The sequence below is a fragment of the Oryzias latipes genome, chromosome 12 (assembly GCF_002234675.1).
Source record: "Oryzias latipes chromosome 12, ASM223467v1".
Classification (NCBI taxonomy): Eukaryota; Metazoa; Chordata; class Actinopteri; order Beloniformes; family Adrianichthyidae; genus Oryzias; species Oryzias latipes.
The window spans coordinates 9,087,546-9,111,131 of record NC_019870.2 but is presented as its reverse complement, the minus strand read 5'-3'; the positions used below and the strand labels follow the sequence as shown (position 1 = coordinate 9,111,131).

Genomic DNA, 23,586 nt, shown 5'->3' with positions numbered 1-23,586 from the left:
TCCAACAAATTGAGCACATAGGCAGATTTAAACTTCCTGTGTGAATGCACTTTTAAAAGCTCATCTTCATAAGAGCCGATATGATAAAACTGTTGCCCCCTGCAGAGGGAGTATCTGTTTCGGCCCCCTTTGAGGTTTCCTCCTCATTTTATTTCCAAAACATAACGACTTCCTCTTGGTGAGGTTGCTTCTGGAAGACTTTATTACCAGCCCAAAAGGAAAAAGAAATTAAAATTCAAGAGGTTTCAACCCACACTGTAATTAGCTTTATTCAAACTCTCACTTTAAACTGGCTGCTAATGTCCTCTGGATCATCACAAATATTAGATTGCCAGCGCTATCTGATCCACTTCTCTTGCAGCTTTGCACTGAAGCCCATTTATCTCTGCTGAATTTAATTTCAAAGGATTGCCTGTTTAATAATTCACAGGAGAAATGGTGAAGGTATGGAGCAGTGTGAGGAGCAGGGAGCAGTGTGCACATGGGCTGACATCCCCATTACCTGAATCTGTGTTTTAGTAAAAAACAAATGCAGCAGATTGATGCTGTTAAAGACCCACGCCAAGGAAAATTATGTTTTTGGTTTTTTTTTAAAAACGTTCTTGTGGTATTTTTCAGATGATGGAGGACACATACAAAGAAAATTAAGCTTAAAATTGAATTTCTGAATTTCATTTTGACACATCCACTTTAAGACGACTAGATCCATCTTTGTTTTCTTCGTCTGAGCTGTAAGCTAGCAGGTGGACATAGAGCTCTCAGTAACAGGCAGTAACAGTAAAGGAGAGACGAGGTTACTCCATGACAATGGTCCCTTCCACAACTCAAAGGCAAATTTCTAATGAACTACTGCCGCTCTGCAGAAACTATGTCCTACAAAACGATACAGTTTTTTTTTTATTTTGGCTAAAAATGACATAATCATAATTAAAAGACCACAGGGAACACTTTCCCAATAGATCGCACAATGATTGGAGTGGAACTTTGACATTTTTTTGGATAAAACTTGCTCTGTTTTTGTGTAACTAAGGGACACCTGGAGACATAAACACAATACTCTCCCACAACTGCTTGGACCGCATCCCCGTGTTGTGGTCTTCCTCTCCATCTCTAACGCAAGCCTGCTGCTGCAGCTGAATTCATCAGTGTGCATTGGGTGGCAGTCAGATTTGCTGGCACAGCTGCCCTTCGTAACTCATGCGAGGTAATGTGACAGAGGATGAGCAGCATGAAGTGCTTTATGGGAGGCAGCATTCACAGCTGACAAAATCATAAACATGCTTGTGCAAACAATGACTGTGCACATGTGACATCAACACTGTCACCGATTGAGGAAGTAGTTTCTTAAGATACATATGTAAAGGCTTTTAGCCACAGACAATTGTTCTTTCTGAAGCAGATTTTTCTATTGGGTTTAGTTTTAGCTCTTCCAAGAATTACAGAATACTGAAAAAAACATAATTAAAAGAGATTAAGAGAAACTGGACACACGTTTTACATAAGCCCAACTAGCAGAATTGTAATATGCATCATACTGCAAAAAATAGATAAAATCCAACAACTCTTAATCCTGGTGAAAGAACCGAAGTCTCCTTACAGATTCAAAAGGTGCTTGTAAACGATAAGGTCCTGGATGGAGCTGTGCCACTTATGCTAATTGTCTCTGCTCTGCTATAAATCTTTTTATAAAAGTTCAGGAAACTGAGGTGTCCACTCTTTAGCATGGACAGGAAGGAACCCAGACTCTGACTCTGTATAAAGGCTTCAAATCACTAAACTTCCCTCCTAAACTTAAAGCCAACACAGACTTACTAAATGTTGCAGTTCCTTGAATGACCACTTGAGGCAGGCTTCAGAAGGCAGCAATTTCCCATTGACTCTCACGGTATTAGGTGAAACTTTACACCCAAATTTGTGTACAGTCTGATTAGGGCTGCACGATATGAGGAAAACTTGCGATATGCGATATTAGTGATCAATATTGCGATAACGATAAATTTGCGGTAAATAAACAAATAGAAAAATAAACAAAAACATCATTCCCATTTCATTGCAACAGTTTAAAAATTATACTCCAAATGACCCTCATCGACATGGGGGACAAACGTCAGGGTGGCTAACCCTGGTCCTCAAGAGCCTCAACCCTGTCTGTTTTCCAATTCTCCCTAGACTGCTCGATAATGATAACCAAAATCAGGTGTGTTCAGTCAATCAGGATGTTAAATCACTTGAGTCAGCCAATCAACAGCAAGCTGGTTAAGGACAGCTGGAAAACAGGCAGGGTTGAGGCTCTTCAGGACCAGGGTTAACATAATAGGCCTCCATCTGATTGGTCAACAATGGGAAGGCGTCCCTCTGATTGGTCAAAGCATAAAGGGATTTATTTGATTCGTTAAATGCTTCAAGCTGCTAGAAGATTGTTTTAACACATTTTGAGTTTGCGATTTATTGCGATATTCGCCGTCTTTTGCGATATGCATATTGCAGAGCTGGATATTGCGATAACGATAAATTTGCGGTATATTGTGCAGGCCTAAGTCTGATTTAAAAAAATATTAATTTATCGCTCTAGACAATCATAATAACTTTTCTTGGCTGTTTTGATTTTATTGGAGCTAAAATTTGTGCTTAATCTAACATAAGAGTGTTGGACCCAACAAAACCTAACGTCAGGCTTGTTTTTGCCATTTTTTTTACCAAAGCCTTTCAAAAAATGAGCAAAAGAGGGAGGAAAACAAGTCTGCGACTTGTTGGAGCATATTCAGTGATACAACTCAGTCAAAAGACAACAACTTGCCCATTTTTAACTGAAATATAAAATGAAATGAAATTGTTAGACTAAAAATATTCTTGGGATAGTTATTTTGAATCTTCTTCCACTTTCGGCTTCTCCCATCAGGGGTCGCCACAGCGAACGAGTCGCATGGTAGATTTGGCAATGTTTTACGCCGGATGCCCTTCCTGACGCAACCTTCTCAAACCGGGCTTGGAACCGGCATAGGTAGAGAAGGGAACAGGGAGCAGCCCGGAGTCGAACTCGGGTTTCACGGATGGAAGGCGCCGCAAACCAGCACGAGCTAAACTGAATCTAATTACAAAGGTTAAAAAAAAGGCTTGAAAGACTTTAATGAGTTTACCAGTTGAGTTATCCATTTATCATAAAAATTAATAGGAATCAGCTTGTTTGTATTTGGATAAGTGATTGCTTGGTGGTATGTTCTGGTTCAAATTCTGTTTGCTTTTCAAACTTGCTTCAATCAGGAAGATAAAGCCTTAAATGAATGCAGGGGGGGGGGGGCTATTTGGTTTGGTATCAAACCAAACCAAATTTATCTCATCTGACATAAACAAAAACAAAAAACAGCCGCTGCAGATATGAGATGAAGGAATCTTTTGCTGTTTATGTAAAAAAAAAAAGCACAGATAAAATGTTATTTAGAAGGTGAAGGTTAATGTCTGGAACGGAGGCCTTTCTGAGGCCTTTCTTCTTTACTGCTGTAATGGAAAGCAGCAGGGGTCCAAGCTTCCTCTGGAGAAGAAACACTTTTCTATCAGTCTGTCGCCTTTTAGCCCTGATGAACAGAAGCAGCAGTAGTTTGCAGGGAGAGGGGGGGCTTGTGTTACATCCAAAGTCCCCCCCCATTCAAAGGCCTTTTGATTAAGATTGATTGCTTTGCAGAATAAACCTGTTCAAACCAGTGTGTCCCTTTATTTATTTGTTTGTCTTTTGCTGAATGAATTTGCATGTGTGAATAAGTTGAACAGCGACTAATGACACAGTAGCGCAGGCTGCACATGTGCTTTTGTGCTGGGCAGACTGCATGGCTGCATGGCTGCAAGCTCCGCCCACCTCCCCTCCTGTGCTGCTGCAGAGGGCTGGTGCTCCGGCAGCAGCAGCAGCAGCGGCAGCGGCAGCGGCAGTACTACACCTCTGCACTCTGTGTACGGAGCAGCCGCTGCAGCCCCCGCGCGCGCCGGGACCGCAGACGGACACCTGGACTGCGTCGATTGGATTTTGTTTTTACGCCGTTTTTGTTCAGATTTCTGTGTTGCCAGGCAGGAGAAAGTCCGAGCAGGTGAGCAGACAACCTTGGCTACGTTCCTGCCTCTGGTCTTCTGAATATTGATGAAAACGACAGAGTTCACCCAAATATAGGGGGGGGGGGGGGGGGTGATCAATTAAAATACAATCATTGGTCAGTATATTGCGTTTTGTCAGAAACCAAATCTGGCAACCTTAATGAGAGAAACTGTTACAGCAACGCGTCTCATTTCACCTGCATGTGTGCTGTTATAACGTTCACTCAGATGCTGGCTTGTAAACAACCCCCCAGCTGGAAGTTTGGGGAAGTTTCTTTTTTGTTTTGTGTTTTTTTTTTGTGTATTTTTTTTTGGGGGGGGGGGGGGGGGTTCCTGCTGTCTGTAAGGAAAAGCGCCCCTCCTCATGAAAGAAGTGAAAGAAGAAGGGGCTGTGCGAGCGTGACAAATGTGGCCCTAAAAAGACTAAAGTGTGTGTGTGTGTGGGGGGGGGGGTCTACTTTGACATGGCAAATGAACAGGAAAAAGCTGCAAAGTCTCAGTGGGTATCAGGTGACCCCACCACCATAGAGACATGCTGTGTGTTTGGGGACACAGGTGTTTGGGGCTCAAGGGGAGTGGATTTGGTATTTAAAGCCCCAATTGTACAGATTGAAAGATGTATTGTTGCCATGGAGACTAGTTTTATTGAATCTAACATGATTCTTGACTGAATTCTGCCTTTTTTTTTTCTTAAGGCAAAAAGTTTTTGTGTTGGAGGTTTGAGCCCCCTAGTGGCCACATGAAGGAGCATGTATGGCTAAACCAAAATCATTTTTTTTATCCCATCACTGTTATCTGGCTCCTGACCCTCAGCACGCTCATGACATATTTCTCACATTTTGAGGTCTAGACTAAAGGACGGACTGTGTTTTCTTTTTTTTTTAGCCTTGTGTTGCAGATTTTTGCACAAGGAAGCGAGAAATCTTAGACCTTGAGCTTGAGGGACCTATGTTCAAGCGACCAGGGCCGAGCATGTCAGCATGAGTGAGAGTTGGGATCGTCTCGTCTGCTGTCAGTGTCCGGGCCCCTCTTGGGAAAGACTTGTTGTTCTTCTTCTGTCCGAAATAGCCACTAATCTGTATGGTTTTGATCTCTTGGTGTGACTCACGCGCACATTCAGGAGATGTTAGGCAAGACTCTGCTTCCTCTGAGTTTGCACTTAAACAAACAGCGGCTTGGTGGGTACTTTTCCTGCTCAAACTGAGTCAGACAGAACAAAAGAAAAGCGTAAACACGCATTATCACTGCCAACAGGGAAACTGTACCTTCAGCAGACGGTCTTGCACCGGAACCAAGAACTATCAGGGTTATTTTGAGACATTATCTACATTCTTTAAACAAGTCTGCTCTTAGATGATTGTCTGAATTTATTTGCTGAATTTACTCTGATTGCACATCAGAGGAAAGAGCTTTTGCGGCACCTTTTTGAGAGGAATTAACACCATGTTGCAGGCCATTAGCCAGACCACCAGTTGCAGACAAACACACCAGCTCTGTGAAAAGGTGTTGAGCGCTGTCATTCCAATTAAACAGGACACTGTGACTCCCAGGAATGGTGTGTATGTGAGTGGAACACACACACTCACACATGTATATATATGTGTGGACTTGTGGATTTGGTGTGTGAGGGAGGGGGAGGGGAAGTTGTCACGGGTATGAGATTCACCCTGGTGAAACCTGGCTCTGCCGACATTCCTGACATTCCGACCTCTGGCATGCTCCTCCTAGATGGTTTGGAGCTGCCGGGCGGCCTGTTAGGGCCCTTTTATGCGGCCGGGTTCAAACCGGCAAGCCTTTTGGTCCAACGTAGAACATGTGACCTCTAATTTCGGAGGCGATGGGAACCTGCAAAGTTCAAACCAGGTCTTTTGGAGATTCTGTTTGGCTATTGTTGGGAAACACTCGCAAATGGTTGGCTTTTTAATAGATCTTGAGCTGTAGAGCTTCCTCTAACGTGTGACATGGATAGCAATAGCCAGTTCATATCCATGATTATTTTTTTCAGTTGAATAAGTCTTTTTCCTCTTTCTTGTGCTTCATGAGGCAGCCATGACAGCTCGTCCTCCATCTTCCAGATCTCCTCACAGCGGCCTTTGACCGGACCAGATTTAGCAAACCAAAGATGTCAGCGTGCAGCGACTTTGCAGAACACGTATGGAAACCCGGCTCATGTAAGAACTGCTTCCACCCGCTTAGCGCGCACAAGACGGTCGGCGTCCCGGATGGCAGCACGCCTGCATCCTGTTTAAAAGGCAGCCTGGGAGGCGATGAGGAAGCTGGAGTGACGACGCCCTCGCCCTACAGCAAGCCGACCATCGCTGTCAAACCCACGATGATGAGCCTCGACACCTGCGAACCTAAAGATGTCAACATGAACATAGAACCGGTGTGTGTTACGTAAAACCACTTCTCTTTTTCATTTAAATGTTTCATCAACTTGTGTTTTTTTTTCTATTTGCAGCAAGAGAAGACGAAAATCTCGGTGGAGCAGAAGAATCTAAAGATCTTAAATCTGACACCGCTGTACATCGACAGCAATGTCTGCAACAAGGCCCACAGAGAGGCGGTCCTTCAGGACCCCGAGAACAAGATCGACGACAACCGCATCTCGTTGTCCCCCAGCTTCTCACCCAAAGACACAGTCATTATCAGCAACATCCTGGTGAGCCAGCAGGAAGGGAGAGTTTCCCAGAGCCTGAAGAAGAACTCTAATGAGGGTTCCTGCAACAACCAGGAGAACGGCGTGATTCCTATCCGAACCAAGAGCGCTTATAATGGAAGCGCCCTGAACACCAGGACGAACAATGAAACCCAGGAAGCGTTTAAGGAAATGCCTTCAGAGGATAAGGTAGCTTCTAGTCCAGTTCAAGGTACGAATGGTGGCTCCGCTGATCTTTCAAAGACGCCCATCACCTCTTCAGAGACCGCCACCCACAGGAGCCCAGCATCCCCCCCCTCTGCTTCTGTCCTGTCCAAACAGAGTAGTCTGTCAGACTCCTCTTCTTCTTCTTATCTTAGCAGCACAGATTCGCTTCCAGAGCCTGAAGGGTTGCTAGGGAGACAGGAGAGGTCGGTGAGTCTGCAAGACTCGCAGAGCAAGACAGGCCCCCAGTCAACGCCCAACTCCCCCAACAAACAGGAAGGCTTTGAACCCATTTATGCAGAGAGCACCAAGAAAAAACGCAAACCTGCTGCTCATGTTCTGCAGCCCCCCCCCCAGTCCCCAAACCAGACTAAGCATACCTCTGAGGTGGACCGGTTTGGCGAGAACCAGAGAGCCACCATCACCGTCATTGCAGCTCACACAGAGAACAACAAAACTTTCTATCTCAGTAGTCCGGATTCTGCTGTCAGCACCCAGTGTCACTTCAGCCCAACAGCACGGAAAGACCCCGCCAGCCCGGTTTTCCGGTGGCCCAGCCCAAGTCGCAGTGCGCCCTCTTTGAGCATGGACGCCTCCCTGCCACCCGCCCTTCACACGAAGCCGGAGTCCAGCCCACCCATTCCCCCAAAGAGGAGCTCCCGCTCCCCAAAACTGGGCACCTCTAGCCTTTCTCAGTCGCTTTCTTCTCCGTTCTCTCTCCCGGAATTTCCCAAACTGGGCACCTCCAGTCTCTCCTCGTCCGTTTCATGCCCTGTCCCACTCCCAGAGCTCCCCATGTTTTTCCTGGTTTCTGCAAAAGAGGGCCACTTCAAGTTCCCGGACAACCACAACACGCCATCGGAACGCCGGCCCAAGCCCAACCTGCACGGTTCCGGTTGGAGCTGCCGCATCGAGGAAGAAGAGGAGGAGGAAGAGCGCGGCCGGAAAAGAATGGAGAAGATGAAACCACCCGCCAGCCTCGGGACAACCTCCTCAGCGACAGGCTCGGTCAATGGTGCTGCTGTCTGGAAGGAGGCCAGGGACACCAATACTCACAGCAGCCCCCCTGCCATGACAGAGCCAGGCACGGCCCCCCCTACCAACCCCAACAATGGCGCCGGTCAAAGGGAAACCGAGGGCACAGAGGAGGAAGGCAAGCATAACAGGAGCATGCCGGCCAAGAAAATGTTGCACGGCAGCTCAGGGGAGCTGCTGGCATCAGGAAGAGGAGCTGCCACCAATGACCCCAACCCACCTCCACCTCCACCCAAGAAACTACACAGGTAAGGAAAACTGAGTCTGTGCTGTGGAGCCTTTTGAGTGGGTTAGAGTGGAAATAAGACTTAAATGCAGGAAATATGTTCAACGACTCATAAAAAAACCTATTTGGGAAATAAATTAACTTTTTTAGTTTCTATGAAGAAAAATTATTCTTTTATTGAATCTGTAAACCCAAATTTTATGTTTTTGAACAAGATTTATTTAGCTTGCCTTCTATTAAGACGTGGTTTTATGTCACTTTGAATGAATCGGATGTTTTAAATTTCCCAAACTTCTGCAATAAAATCTCTCAAACTGAGCAAAAAGAGCTCTTCATAAGGGAGGGGTCTAAACACTCAAGCGGCTTATATTTTTCAAGATTTTTTTTTTTTTAAACCTAATCTTTGGGTTAAAAAGATGTTCTTTAGCCTGAGACTAAAAGTCTGTTGTCTCGGCGTGCAGCTGACTGCAGCCGTCTCCGTGTGAATCCTACGGCTCCTTCTGCTTTTACAGCCTCATTATTCGGTCCTGAATCGGCCTTCTTTCAGGGCGAATTGTGATCATTCAAAGTGGCGGGCCATAATCCTCAATGCGCGCCTTGTTCCATTCATGCTGGCAGTGTGACTTCTTCAGTACTAATTAACACAGAAAATGGGCTTGCTGGATAGCCCACTGCTGTGTCCGGTTGCTGTAAACTTGTTTTTCACAATGGACACAATTGCAATCAGGGGGCATTTTTTTTATTTATATTCTCTATTGGTTGAGCAAATATATCAACTTATTCCATTTGAGGTGATTCTGAATTCTACTTTTACATAAACTAATTCCATATAAAACTTTTCTCCGTTTGAGGCCAAGCAGACATTCATCTGCCGGCTCCCCCAGAGCTGAAAGAAGAAAAGAGAAGCGGGCCCGTGTGGCAGTTATTGGAGCATACAGTGATCTTCTAATAATAGCCCGTCCGGGAACGGTCCGGCGACGTGTTAATCAACTTCCCCAAAACAAACAGATGTTTTTATTATCCGGAGGTATCCTGGGAGGAGGCCCATTCTGAGGCGGTCCAGGAGGCTGGCTGCTTGTGGTAATCCTAGTCAGGATCCATCTCCCCCTGTAGTGACGCAGCCGGCCGTCTGCGCTGGTAAAAATACTTTGTTGGGCCGCATGTGGGCACACGCCTTCAGGCGGCCGGCGACAGTTTAGGAGTTCCAAGTTTATCGTGTTTAATCAGCAAGTGCTCCTGGACATGTGAGCATAAAAAAACCCATCAACCTATGATGGTTCTGTAATGACACGATATTAGATCCTAATTTATTTAATGAATGAAGAACATTTGCCACTGAAAGAGTTGCTTCCTGGTGGGGCTGCTTCCTGCCTAAATCATTTAGGAGGCACAGATGGTGCAGAAAAATGTGCTTCCTTTGATCACATTTCACTCACATCAAACACACATGGAGAGTCAACCTGAGAGGTGTGTGCGTGTGCACTCCTCTCAACAAGAAAGGCGTGTGTATGGAAGCTTGCAGATGGGATGGGGCTTAGAGGAACAGATTGTTGCCCCCCGGCGACTCCTAAACTGTCCCGGCCTGGCAACCGGTTGCCCCCGATAGAATCTACAGATCACGTGCCTTTGAGTTGGTTGGACTCGATCTGCTTCTTGTTCTGTAAATCAGTGTTCATAGACGGTTTGCCCCTCCCTTCACAGAGCAAAACTGATCCCAGTTTTTTATTTTTGAAGTACAGAAGATAGCCTCCTGTTGCTGCCTGACACTCTTTAAGCTGCTCCAAACTGAACCGGCATTGGAATGGGAAAAAGCATTAGGCCCACATGTATAAAGGATGCTGGCTGCTTTTCCTGCTGAGACACTTTAAATACTCTCGTGGTTTGTCTGTGGGGAAATCGGGGTTTTGTTACTGCGCGTGGTGGCGCTTTTTTTTTGGGGGGGGGGGGGGGGGGATCCAGTCCGGGGTTAGTTTGCGCCCACCGTCCTCATACAGACGTTTGGCTTCTTCAGCATGAGGTAGGCATCAGTTCACCGCTGTTCTTCGTGTCTGTGTTTGTGGACATTTGGGGGAGTTGTTGCAGTTTGCATGTCTAGAAGGTCACATTCAAAGTATTCGCATGGGGGAAGCAGAATCCTTTACTACGCCCCCATCCTCTATTCAAGCAGCAAAGGTACAACAACATCTTTGAATGTCTTTGAACTCAAAGTGTGTCCTCTTTTTCTTTTTTTTGCTCATAAGTAAAAATGAGCTGCAGTTATTAAAGGCTGACGAGGGAGAAGATAAGTTGGAGCTGTCTGAAAAAGATAAGGAGGAATCGTGTCAAACATTAATGGATATTTGGCTCCTATGACAGAATAGTTATGGTAACTGTCTCACAATCAGGGGAGGGAAACAATGGGGGCGTTTTTCTTTCCTGCTTTGGATGGCAAAGTTCAGCGGTTACACAACATGTAGCCTTAAAACCTGTCCAACTCTGCAAACATGCAAAAAACTCCACTTTTACTAGTGTCAACCATTGACTGTATATGAGAACTGGACCGAGTGAGTGTAATGATGTCAATTCAGTTCATTTTACGCTATAGGGACGCCGCCATTTTGGAACCAGACATTGTCAGTAAGCAGTCCGAGTCGGTCTGAGTCAGCATTTCAAGTTCCATTATCGACATAAACAATTGATTTCATGTTGAAACAGTTTTATAATGGTGTAATATGATTCAATTAAAAACTTGCCTCAGACAGATCAATATGAACGGACTATAGGAATGTAAATCGATTAGGTCAATTAATTATTACGCCCCTTGCAACCACTGTTGCCAATCAGGAGTGAGCACAACCCTTTCACCTGAGAGTGGGCTCGGGGCAATCTGTCAAACGTTTTGAGCATTTGCAGTGAGACCACAAACTTTCATTGAGGCGTCTGATTGGCCAGTTTATAACTTGAACAACTTCTATAAAAAAGTTTTTAAAAAAAAAGGTAAAAAGATTGGTTATTCTGATAAATAGAATAACCATTCTATTCTACATAAAGACTTCAATGTTTCTCTATAGAAGTCTATGGGCTTTTGGCTTTTACTTCCTGTTAGGAATGTGCGGGGGGCGGGTGACTCAGTCCAGTTCTTATATACAGTCAATGGTGTTGATCTGTAAGAAAAGATGTTTAGCAAAGTGACGCATATCCAGCTGTTGGCATCATGGAGGGAGTCTTTTGCGTGACATGGCTCCTATTTCTACAGTCCAAACCCAGAATTCTACAACTGGTCACATTCCTCACTTGCAGTTTTTTTTTTTTTTTTTTTTTTTTTTTTTTTTTTTTGCTTAGATGGTGGTGTACTAACTTGTGCAGCAGTAAGAGCTTCTCGAAAGAAAAAATTCAATACCTTTAAAGCGAGAATATACATCAGGAAGTGGTGCGTAAGCTGCAAAAGCAGCTTCGTTGGGGTTCAGGCAGAGAGATGTAACCCCAGTCAGGTTCTTTTTTTAAAGCCCACTTCCTGTCAAACTGTTTTATTAATACGATGTCATGGTACCGTGTGTGTGTGTGTACACAGGCTAAGGGTGTAAACAAGACTGTTTACGTTTGTGGAAATGTGGCTACAGCCAGAGCTGGTTTGATTTGAGAGCGATGGGGGGGTTTTATGCTGCTGTTAAAGTCAAACTTACTTTAGGGGAAATGAGAAATGAGCAACACAAATGCTAAAAATATGATTTAAATAAAGCATTTGTAAGAATGCACAGCAAACAGACCATTTAACAATGAGAAACCATCCTGATCTGACTGCTCTGGAGTTTCTGGGCTATTAGCATTTTTCTCTGCAGACAGTCTCGTGTTTTGGAAACAAATCTCCATGAACCGGAGAGAAGCACGCACATGGAACGATAATCCCTGAACCCATTACCATTTCTTCAGCGCCTCAGCACTCGTGCTGCCCTTTTCATCACAACTCTTTTGTCTGTTAAACGATAGCAGATCCCTCAGCCGGCTGACCTGGTGAGGAAACCTCACCGTTTGTCTCTTTGCTTCACTCCTCTCCGTCTCCGCTGTTTGCCCTCCTGATGGATGGCGGAATTGAAGTCGAGCGCTGGGAGATAAACGGACCGAGGTGTCGTTTTGTGATGGAGGACACAAACGAGAGATGCAGGGAAAGAGTGGGGCCTTGCCTCACAGAGTCATTAATGTGTATAATCAGACAAATGAATGGCTGCAGGTCAGCCTCATTGGTCACCTTGACTGAAACTCTCTTTCTGCAGTTTGCATTGGAATTTAGTAAGGGTACAGAAGTAAGGAGGACAACACTTCTACTACCGACAGCTGTGCAAATATTGCCCATAAACTTTTATGCTTTAGTTTGTAATTTGCAAGATATGCAGGACATTATTGTGTCTTTGACTCAAGAGCTACTGTGACACCAATGTGTTGTAGCAGGTCTTAAAGGTCCAGACCACTGCAACGGGGTTCGGTATCTTGCCTAAGGACCCTTTGACACATGGTGGCAAATTAAGGTGGGAGCTGAGACTATGATCTTCAGATCAGAGGTCAAACGCTCCACCTCTGCACCACGGCAATAAACTACATTAAAATGTAGGGTTTTTTTCTATTGTGAAGTTGGACAATTTTGTACTGAATATAGTAGACAGACTCACTTGTGTAACAAATCAGTGATGGTCCCTTGGTGAACTGATCTGGCTCCACTTTTTGTTTTCAAACAATCGGAAAGATGAAGTGAAAGTGTTGACCCTTTCTTTGTTCCAATATTCATGTTCCCATGCCCTTCAAAATGCACAGACACAAGATTACCCAACAGAAAACGGCAGAATCCGAGGGTCTTTGCTCGTTTGGGTTTCAAAGTAAGAGCTCACATGTGTCTCTAAGACACTCACACAAATGATCAATTCAAAACTCACTCTACTAATTTCTTTGAAATACAATTGAGTTCAGCAGTAGTGACACAGTCTCACTTCAAAACATAGATATGGTGGGTTATGGACCTGAGCATTAGTCTGTTGGGAACCTGTCCAGCTTTGCCTCTGCTGACTTTTATGCCATCTTTGAACAGAGAAGTGTGACTCCTGGAAGAAGGAAGTGAAACCACTCCTGACTTTGTTTCTGTGTTGTGCAAAATCAAAGATACATCTCTTTTCTCATTCATTTCTTAATTTTTTATATATGCTTCCATATTTGCAGATGCACTAAAGGAAGTTTTGTTTTAGCAGAAAATCACCTCACTTTAGGACTATGCATCTCAACAGTAAAATAAATGAACTTCCCGTGCCGACATTTTTTCTCCTTTGCAGAGGGAGTATTAGGATGAGTGGCAGTAACTTGGAGCTGGATCGCTGCAGCCAGCAAAGGTCAACCGAGACCCCTTCATCTTTTCCAGGCTTGGGCAGTACCAGTCTACCCACTGCATCCCCCGACAATCTGACGGCCAACTCCGGTGAGTCCAGATTATGGTGGTTTTCACTCGCCTTGATCTTTTCTCAGAGTTGAAGTTGCTCAGGAACCAAAGTTTTTTTTTCCGTTTGGCTTGATTGGTCTTTGAATCCAGCAAATAAAAACTCATTTAAACATTAAAACACGTCATGGTGTGTCTGACAGAAAGTAATTGAGAACGCATAAGCAAGTGGGTGGAACAACTGCACTCAATAAGATGAAAAGAAAGAACTGCAGCACATAAATTTGGAAAAGACCATCAGTCTAAAGGGAGATGGGAACTTGGGGCAGTTTGGAACCGCTGGCATGTCCAATGCTAAAGATGAGGATCGATGTTTCAGTTTTAAAGTAAACAGAAGTTTGACTTCCTCTGAGAGTTTCCAAATGATTTACAGATTCAAATAATGGAACGTCCCTGTCCTAAAAACAAACACAATAGCACTGTATTTTTGGTCAAAGAGGAAATTTTAGCCAGCAAATCATAGTCATCCATATTGAAAATAAAAGAAAACTCAAATTAGAGCTGAAAAGTTAATTGATATCATCAACATTTTAAAGTTTGTAGTTTACGTTGATGCAGATGGTTTGTAGTGGGCCTATTCACATCACACCATTTGTTCCTGCTATGCTGATAATGAACTGGTAATTGGGGGTTGATTGCTTGCCACCTCCAGCTTTATCTGTAAATGTTTATTTTTTTCCGGATCGTCTCGTCAACCCACATTTTTCAGCAGACACTAAACTTTGGCTACAGACCAGACCCCATTGTTGTCATGCTCAGAAATTCTATTGGACTGGTAGAACCAGTAATTGACATCATGACGGCCTTTCTAACAATGGGCGCTCGGCAGTATTGTTGAGTAGGAATGTTGCTGTGGTGCACCTTTATAGTAGTCTGTGCTTGAAATAGAATAATTAACCAATCTATACCTGTTGGTCAAATACTGTGAATTTTTAATTTTTATTAAAGGAAAATCGATCTAAAATAGAATTTTGAAGAAAAAAAATTCAGGAATTTAGTTTTTTCTAAACCATATTTCCCAACTCTAAATGGCATCAGGCATGGTGGTAGAGGAATGATGGTTAGGTTTGGTTTAGAGCAGGGGTGTCAAACTCATTTTGGTTCGGGGGCCAAATTCAGCCCGTCTGATCTCAAGTGGGCCGGACCGGCAACATAAAAGCAAAATAACAGCTTTGTTTTAGTTTTTTTTACTCAATTTGAAAAAATGCCTCAACCAACATGGTACCCTAATCACTTGGGATAAAATTTAATTCAGTAAAAAAAAGTTGGTCTATTCAATTTTATACAGACGGAATATTTTACATCTGACACTGAAGCAATCCAGAAACTTTTCTTTATGTCTCTTAGTGGTGCTGAATTTTATATTCTTTGAGCACTGCAACCTGTTGATGACATACAAAAAGCATTCGGGTTTGCATTCAGCTTCGTGAAAGAAAAAAAATGTCAATTTTCCTGGAAAGCTCCTCACTCCACTTCACTTTTGACAACTACTGAACACTACTGATCATCCTCATAGCAAGATAACAGTGGTGAGGCTCATGGGAAACCAAACTGCATCTTACCCAGACACAGAGCTGTTGGGTTTCACTTATGGCACGTGCAGAGATATGCTGCTTCACCTGTTTTGATTTTCCTTTGCTCCCCCTAGTAGCGGAATTGCGCATTTCAGTTATTTATTTAAAAAATCCTAACTCGCCACAGGAATGGACTAAAAACTTGCTTTCTTTTGTAAACATCCTTATGGTTTTTACTCTTCATATGTGGTCCGGACTTAACCACCTGGCGGGCCGGATACGGCTGGCGGGCCGGATGTTTGACACCCCTGGTTTAAAGTCTCTAGGATCATGCAATCATTGGTTTATATGTCCATTGGATTATAGATAAAAACCATGCTTTGATTAAAGTAAAAGCATAATTATATAGCAAGTAATGGCAAAAATACCCAGTTTGTTCCAGTTATAATGGGCCAAACCCATATATATATATATATATATATATATATATATATATATATATATATATATATAAATAGTATGACTTAAAATGAAGAGGATAAACTCAGACTATTGGCATGTAGGAACAGAACTATGAACTCCTCTGGGATAAACTTTGGAGGTTGACTGAAATAAATGATGAAACAGGACATGTGTACCAGTATATGTTATATTGCATTATCAAAATTGTTCATAGGCCTTCATGGGGGGGAAGTTTTGCATGCAGTAGAAACTTGAGGTTTTGGGGTGTCCAAGTTCAAAGATTGAGGGTCATTGCCTTAATTGTCATTGTAGTTGCTGCTTCTTATTGGTGGAATTCATTTGGTCCCAGTTTTGGGACCAACAGAGCATGTGGATGCCACTTTTTAAGGCAGAGATTCTCTTCATTTTTTCTTATTTTCTTGTTATGACACAAGTTGTTCCACTGTAAAGCTGAAACAGATGTATTGCTGCACAAAAGATCACTTTGCAATACAACCACAACAGAACTACCAGGGCAAGGTTAAGTCTGCCGCTTATCTCCTTTTGGAGCACTCAAACATTGTGTTATGACTTTGCATTAGTTTTAATAGCCCAGTTGAGGATCCCCGTCAGACCTTAGATGAGCGGCATGTGTCCCTGACTTCTCAGCTTTCAACCTTTAGTACTGCTCAGACGCTTTTAATTGCCGTAGCTTCCTGAGAAATGTTGTTTGAAGAGATAATTACTGACTCTGATAAAGAGAGGGAAAAGGGCTTGGCTACATCCTACAGTTTTTTTTTCTCATCAGCCTTCTTTCTCACTGTGAAAGCAGTCATTGAAGACTCCACCACATCATTATCTCAGCGTCTGGCTCCCTGATCGTTATGTCAATGTACCTTAAGTCTTTAATTGATAAATGGATCATAATTGGACAGAAGATGTTTTTGAGTGTCTGTGTCGACAGAAGACTTCAAGTTTCTCTTGGGAAGTGAGGTTTGTGATCAAACTGAGCAGCGACGGAGAGGAGACGAATCAAGGGAAATAGCTACCAGCTGTTGTTCAGGTCTTTTAGCTACACTTTTGGGTTTTCGACTTGATTTTTGTGTCAAACTCAAATGTTTTTAATGTTTAACCCATTTAGATGAAAACAGGTCAGGGCTGGAAGTTTACCAACTGTTTCTTTCCTCTAAGGGTCTCGGAATGCTGCACGGATGTCTTGTTCTTCACCGTTGCCCAGAACTCCAGTGCCGTCCGCTCCATGTTCTCCCAACCCCATCTCCTGTACCAGCTTGAAGATCCAGCCCCCTCCTCTCCCGGAAAAAAAAATTGTCAATCGCACAGTTTCAGCTCCAGATGGCGGTAAACCCTTTGTGGGAGCCTACCCACACCTCCCGTTCACCGGCTCGGAGAGCAACGTCTGCCGCTCGGTCGATGCCAGCTCCCGCTCCAGTTTACCCTCCAGTCCTGTTGACCCGCGGCCCATTTTCTCATCCAATGAGTCTCTTTGTCACCCTTTGCCAACCCGACCTTTGAGGTCCCGAACACTGGATGAGCCCCTCAAGAATCAGGGGCGCCTGGGCGTGCACTGCCGGACTAGTATCACCTGCTCGTCTTCTCCTCAGCTCAGCTCGCCCTTCTCTTCGACAGAGACGGGCTCTGCACCAAATGTGGGATCGAGCCTGCAGCTCCAGACCCTCTTGAGCAACATTGACAGCAGAGAGGGTGTGTACTCCAAGCTGGGTGGCCTGTATGCGGAGTCTCTGCGGCGCTTGGCTTTGAAATGCGAAGACCACTTCACCAGATCCCAGAAGAATTCGCTCAAATTCGACGAGAGCAACTGGTCCCTCTTCAGACTCACGTCTAACAAGCCGAGCTGCAATGCAGGGGATGCTGTGTACTACTCTGCTGCCTGTGCGCTGGATCCCTGCAACTCCTACGCTGTGAAGGTAATCTCTTAATACTGTGGCTAAGATAAAAAGCGTTATAATTACTGAACAGTTCCCATAAGAAATCCCACAAACAGCTCCTCTGTGAACCACATGATCTCACCTTAATGTTGGTCTTATTAGAGACCAACCTCCTCCCTTTTATCATTTTTGTTTAATAAGAAAGAATTGACAAGCTTATGTTCCATTTTCTTGGCGTCCTTTGGCGGTGGAAAACCTTAAAGGAACTGCAAGACACCACTGTGCTCCTCTAAAAGGCAAGCCTGTCTACAACCCAAAAGCCTGCAGCACCACGGATGTGAGCTTAACTTTAGTGCTAGCATACATGCAACAAAAAGTAAGCTACAGAAAGTTAACGACTTAAAAGGTTTAAAAATGTTTTTTGTTTTTTTAGAAATTTAAATTTGTCTTAGGTAGATAAAGACTTATCCAATTCAACATTAGCAGCAGTGGCCTTGTAGTCAGAGTGTCCGCCCTGTAACTGCAAGGTCGTAGGTTCAAACTCATACCAAAGACTTTAAAAATGAGGACCCAATGCCTCCCTGCTTGACACTCAGCATTGGTGGGTTAAGCCACCAAATTGTTCCCGAGCGCGGCTGTGTCTATTTGTTTTCTGCGGATAACAAATTTTGCACACCTAGGTGTGTGAAAGATCGTGGGATTTTAACTTTGGTTGTAGGTATGAAGGTTCTTGAATTCCACAGAGTGACACCTGGTGGTCAACTGAAGCCATAGCAACCACAACTGTAGCAGTGATACTGTTTCAAACCCATGTGAGAAATAGAAGTTTAAAAAAGAAACTTTGGAGATAATATAGTTTTGAGGTTTTTTATTAGGGGACTGATTTATGTCACATCAAAGTTTCACTCTTTTTTTTAGTATAAATGACTGACTATAAATGACTTTTTTATCACTAAACAAATTGCTTTCTTTTAAAAATATGAGACATTAATTCATATCTATCTACAAATCATGCAACTGTGAAATAATGTTCAAAATTCAGTAGTTTGGCAGTGGATCCCAGCTTTATCAGCCCTATCTGGCTCTCTTGTTTTAGGGAAGCATTTACAAAGTGGGTGTGAATGTCTTTAGGAGCAAGACGACAGAAAGAGGAGATTACAAACTGGTTGAAGTTGGGATGGTCTCCCTGCAGCTCAGTCCTTCAGAACGGCTGTAAAAACAGCCGCAGTGTGGATTCAGCCTTCACTGATCTGCCTCACAGTGCAGCAGCTGTTTGTATTGTAGGTGTTACTACAGAGCAGCCTGGCTGCTCTGCTTGCTTAATAATTCAAGAGCCGATTCATTTACATTCCGGGGAAGATTTTATAGCCAGACAAACCCTTGTTGTCAAAACATGCAAACACAGACACCTTAATGTAAGAGGTCCTGCTCTATCAAGCTGTTTCCCACACGGTGCTGTAAGTCCAACCGTTTTATGTAAATCAAGTCCTAATGAACCCAAATAACTGCCAAACGAAAGCCTCATATCTACAAGGTCCGTTTTCTTCTCATGCAAAACTTTGACGACAGTTGCAGTCATGACGTCAAGCTTTGCTGATTTGTTTGATGATTTTGTAATTTTGCTTAAAAATCTTTTGTCTGTAAATAAAATACTTCATGAATTTCACAAATTCAATGGACATAAAGACAATCTACATTTCTGATTCATTTAATGTTTTATGCACAGCTGATTTTATAGGGCTTAGAAGTTTAAAACATTTTGTGCTAAAAAGAAAATCTTTCTAGAAGGTAAAGAAATGAAAATCATGTCTCTGGATTTTCTAACTTGTTTTGGTGGAATGGTTCTCATGAAGGAGAACATATATACCTAAAATAAGGGTTCCTGGGTATTTCTTAATTCGAATCGTTCTGAATTAGGAGCAGACAAAAAAAATGCAGTTGGAAAAAGATTGTAGCTGTAGAAACTACACTGGGTGGGCTACGAGCTCCCTGCTTTGCTCCATTCTGATGCAGAGAGATATATCCATGTACGTCTTTGTTTTCCTCATCTGAGCCAGCACCTGGCCCAAAACTTTTCAGCTGGACAGCTCCAATATTGCTCACCATTTTTGTTGCTAATGTTAGGTTTGGGGTGTGAGCCGCTGTACGCAAACATGACAGAGTGTCGATTATGGGTGTGGGAATGCTCTAGTCTACGCTATTGGTCACGTCCACAAATTTCTGATGACAACTGCCGCTCTGCAGAAACTATGTCTAAAAAAACGACACAGGTTTTTTTGCTTTTGGCTAAAGACGGCATAATCATAAATAAAAGACCCCCGGGATTGCTTTGTTCTATTTTTTTCTGTATAGTGTGTTGTATTTTTAGATTTTCAGCATTTCCCATTTCCTTTTTTTGGTTCTAGAGTGAATCGTGTTATACATTTTTGAGTTTTGAGTAACTAAAGACTGCTGTTATTTTGCATCTAGTGCTTACTTTGTGAACTGATCTGGCTCCGGGCTTTTCGGTTTAAAGGCTGGCCTGAAGTAAAGGCTTTGAGTTGCCTTTTGGCTGGGGCTTTTTGTCTGTTTATATGCATTATCACTGTGTTATCTAACCCTTTATCCAGATGCTCCTCTTTTAGAAGAGGACTAGTAGGTGTCATCAGGCTTTGTTGCACAAATCTTTCTCGAAGAAAAGAAGTTTTTTTTGGAAGAAATTCACCTGGAGAAATTAGGATTTCCTGATCTTCCATTGTTCAAGAATCCAGTTGACATGAAATTTATAGAAGTTGTTTGTTCTGGAAAGTCAACTAGATTTTTTAAGCATGTGTAAATGCACCAAATGATTCTAATTCAACTCATTAGACAAGAAGGATTTTATTATTTTTGACTAAATAGATTTCTGTCTTTCTGCTCCCTTCTTTTTTTCATCTGCTACTCCAGATCTGCAAGAGTCCCTCCATAGAAACCAAGCAGGGCCACCTGTACGGGCTGTCGGTGCAGCAGAGCATCCCCTCCCACTTTAACCTGCAGCAGGACTGCGGCCACTTCCTCGCCTGCGTGCCGCAGAGCATGCTGCCTCCGGATGAGGCCGCTCTGCCCAGCGCCCCCCCTCCATCCGCACATCGGCCCACAACGCCTGTGCAGGAGGGGGACAGAGACCGGGTGGTGGTCATCACTCCCGACATTCCTCATCAGACGGCTGCGGACTTTGTTCGGGAGTGGGGGGCCTTCCATAAAAAACAGCCGGAGATCTATGAGCGGCGCGTCTGCTTCCTCCTGCTGCAGCTCTGCAACGGCCTGGAGCATTTGAAAGAACATGGGGTCACGCACCGCGACCTGTGCTTGGAGAACCTGCTTTTGGTGCCTCATCAGCGGAGGTCCTCACAGTTTATTCCTCCCACCGACGTGGACGGCGGCAGTTGTAAGGGCGGAGCCTCCGCAGACGTTCAGCGCCACCTGCCCCGCCTACTCATCAGCAACTTTGCCAAGGCCAAGCGTCGCTCTCCTGAAGACGTAAGCTCCACCAGCGGCGATCCTCGCATCAAACGCGACCACGCCAGACTGGCCCCCGAGATAGTCTCCGCAGCCCAGTACCGGAAATTTGACGAGTTCCAGACGGGCATCTTGATCTACGAACTCCTCCACCAGCCCAACCCATTTGAGGTGAGCCCAGCACTGAAGGAGCAGGACTACCGCTCAGAGGACTTGCCTCCCGTCCCGCCGCTCTCCCTGTACTCCTCTGGACTCCAGAGACTTGCTCACCTCCTCCTGCAGCCCGACCCCATCAAGCGCATCCACATCCAGGAGGCCAAGCGCATTTTACAAAGCCTTCTTTGGGGCCCGAGGAAGGACCTGATGGAGCAGCAGCTGGAGCGGCACAGCCAAGCGGGCAGCCTGGGCGACGGATCCCGGCACGAGGGCCTCCTCAACTGGCTGGACGTGAAAAGAGCCCTGCTGATGATGAAGTTCGCCGAGCGCTCGCTGGAGCCGGAGAGGAACGCCGAGCTGGAGGACTGGCTGTGCTGCCAGTACTTCTCCTCGGCCCACCCCCTGTCCCTGTGCCACACCGCTGAACTGCTCTACTCGCTCAAGTGACGGCTCAATTTAAAAAAAATAAACAAACGTAAATACCAACAATGCCAGATCAAGCCGGGCAGAACTGAAGATGGTGCGACCCTCTGGAGGAACCGACAGAGCCATGCATCAAATTAGCCATCACTGTAGATGAGCAACACACCCTGGCTTGAGCTGTTTTATACTCAGCAGACAGACGTGGAGTGTTTGTGACTTGATAACAAACTTACCAAAGTTTCGGGTTTGACGCTGTATTGTGTGTATTTATTAGAGAAGGTGTCTAAAATGAGAAGTGAGTTAACCTTCATCTGTGTTAGCGTGCCACGCTTTGTTGTGTCTAAATATGCGACTAACGGCTTCTTTTGTCTACCTGAAGACGTGGAGTTCAGACTCACTCTGTAGCACCTTCTCTGTAGGGTCACGGGCACATATACTGTCAAAGTAGTCTTCCTTAGGTGAAATCTGGGGGCGCTCTAGTCAATGGATCGTACCATTTTTGCCGCCTAATCTTAATTTCACGCCCATCTGATTTGTGCCTTTTGTTTCTCGTGTGTGTTACAGTGATTCAAACCAAATGTAAATATGACAGATCACGCATCTTTTGTGAAACTGGTCTTTCACAGTGTTCTGGAAGCAGCTCTGTACAGATGATATTAAAACAAAATGCTAGCCCGAGCAGGTCTTTAAAAAAATAACTGAAGCCATGAATATGTGCAGCAGTCTGGTATTTATGATGAGATTTGTTACGCCGTAGCAGTCACTGGATTCTGTTTTTTATGTTGCTTCCTGCTGATGAAGTTTGCTGCAGACTCTTTCATGGGATCTCCTTCACCAGCAAGAGGAGGAAAAAACTAAACATGGCCTCAACGAAATGATTATTTTGTGTGCCTATCATTTGCATCTATGAATAAACATGTGCAAATATTTTCTCACAGTATTTTTTTGCTTTTCTTGAAATTCTTGGGTTTTTTTTGTACACAATGAAGCCAAACATTAATGCTAAACATACACAAAAAGAAAAATTAATGTTTTAACTTTTTTTTTTTACATAAATCTAATTCCATTTAAATTAGATAATTATACTTGGCAATTAAGATTTTAATTTATGGAAATGTATTTTTTTATGTTTCAAAAAATGTTTAATTCATATCTCTGCAGTACTAAGTCATAAAAAATGTCTACTTTTGGACCAAATATAAAGAAGTGCATTAGAAACATTTATACACGGTGTAGAATTTCCTCTGGTAAAGCCACAATATTCTTAATAAAATATATAAAAAGGTATACACAAAAAGATGATTGGTAAATCCATTTGTTTTACTAAAATTCCATACATTTTATTTCTTAAACCGTAGCTGTCTGAAGCCTGGATATTTGTAGAAGTTAATGGTGAGTGATGCAGACACACTTTAGCAGTTTTTTATTTTTTTAAAGCACAAATATTGCCCCCAAAAAAGGAAAAATTGACCAAATTCATTTCAAGACCATCTGCAAGTAGAAGACACGCATATATACGGCTACCCAATCAAATTTCATTTCCCAGATCCCTGCTGAGAAAGTTTCATTTTCAGTCGAAGAAAGTGAAACTTGGGATTTGTTTGGAATCATCTGCTGGTATTGGTCCACTGTGTTTTCTAAAGTCCACATCAGTGCAGACATCTACCAGGAAGTTCTGGAGAACTTGATTCTGCTCACCGCTGATTTTATTTTGACAAAGAAGCTGCTTCAGTAAACATGGAGTTCCTGTGCTTGACTGTCCAGCAAACTCCACTGACCTGAACCCAAAAGAAAATCCATGGCCTGTTGTAAAGAGTAACATTTGTTGTAAAGAGGAACATTAGAGACACCAGAGCCAACGATGCAGATGAACTTGAACTTCCATCCCATTGGAGGTCACTAGGAATAACCATTTTTTTATTTTTGAACAAATTCAAGGATTTAAAATTCATCTTTTTGCTCGAAAATCCGGTTAGGGTCACTAAATTTCATTTAGATTTGTTAAGATT

General features: G+C 43.6%; 1 protein-coding gene and 1 long non-coding RNA gene across 4 annotated transcripts in view; one reads left to right on the top strand and one right to left on the bottom strand.

The window, feature by feature from the left end:
• LOC105355213 overlaps positions 1–23,586 on the bottom strand; it is a 52,435-nt gene that overhangs the window by 26,741 nt on the left and 2,108 nt on the right. The window lies entirely within an intron of this gene.
• On the top strand, positions 3,815–22,517 carry prag1 (PEAK1 related, kinase-activating pseudokinase 1). Of its 3 annotated transcripts, none has more exons than XM_011481597.2 (6): positions 3,815–4,076; positions 6,156–6,466; positions 6,542–8,226; positions 13,499–13,641; positions 16,806–17,560; positions 20,447–22,517. In XM_011481597.2, exons 1-6 carry the CDS (start codon positions 3,830–3,832, stop codon positions 21,599–21,601), a joined length of 4,296 nt encoding a protein of 1,431 aa, XP_011479899.2. In that variant the 5' UTR covers positions 3,815–3,829; the 3' UTR covers positions 21,602–22,517. The 3 variants fall into 3 exon arrangements, with proteins under 3 accessions (XP_011479899.2, XP_011479897.1, XP_011479898.1); XM_011481595.3 differs by having other exon boundaries at positions 3,936–4,076; positions 6,128–6,466; XM_011481596.3 differs by having other exon boundaries at positions 3,936–4,076; positions 6,124–6,466.

Bases quoted from the DNA above. Each gene is read 5' to 3' on its own strand.
- prag1 (XM_011481597.2), top strand. From the start codon at position 3,830: ATGGCTGCAAGCTCCGCCCACCTCCCCTCCTGTGCTGCTGCAGAGGGC. The intron at 8,227-13,498 runs GTAAGGAAAACT...TCTCCTTTGCAG, and splicing joins CCACCCAAGAAACTACACAG to AGGGAGTATTAGGATGAGTG. The intron at 13,642-16,805 runs GTGAGTCCAGAT...CTTTCCTCTAAG, and splicing joins CAATCTGACGGCCAACTCCG to GGTCTCGGAATGCTGCACGG.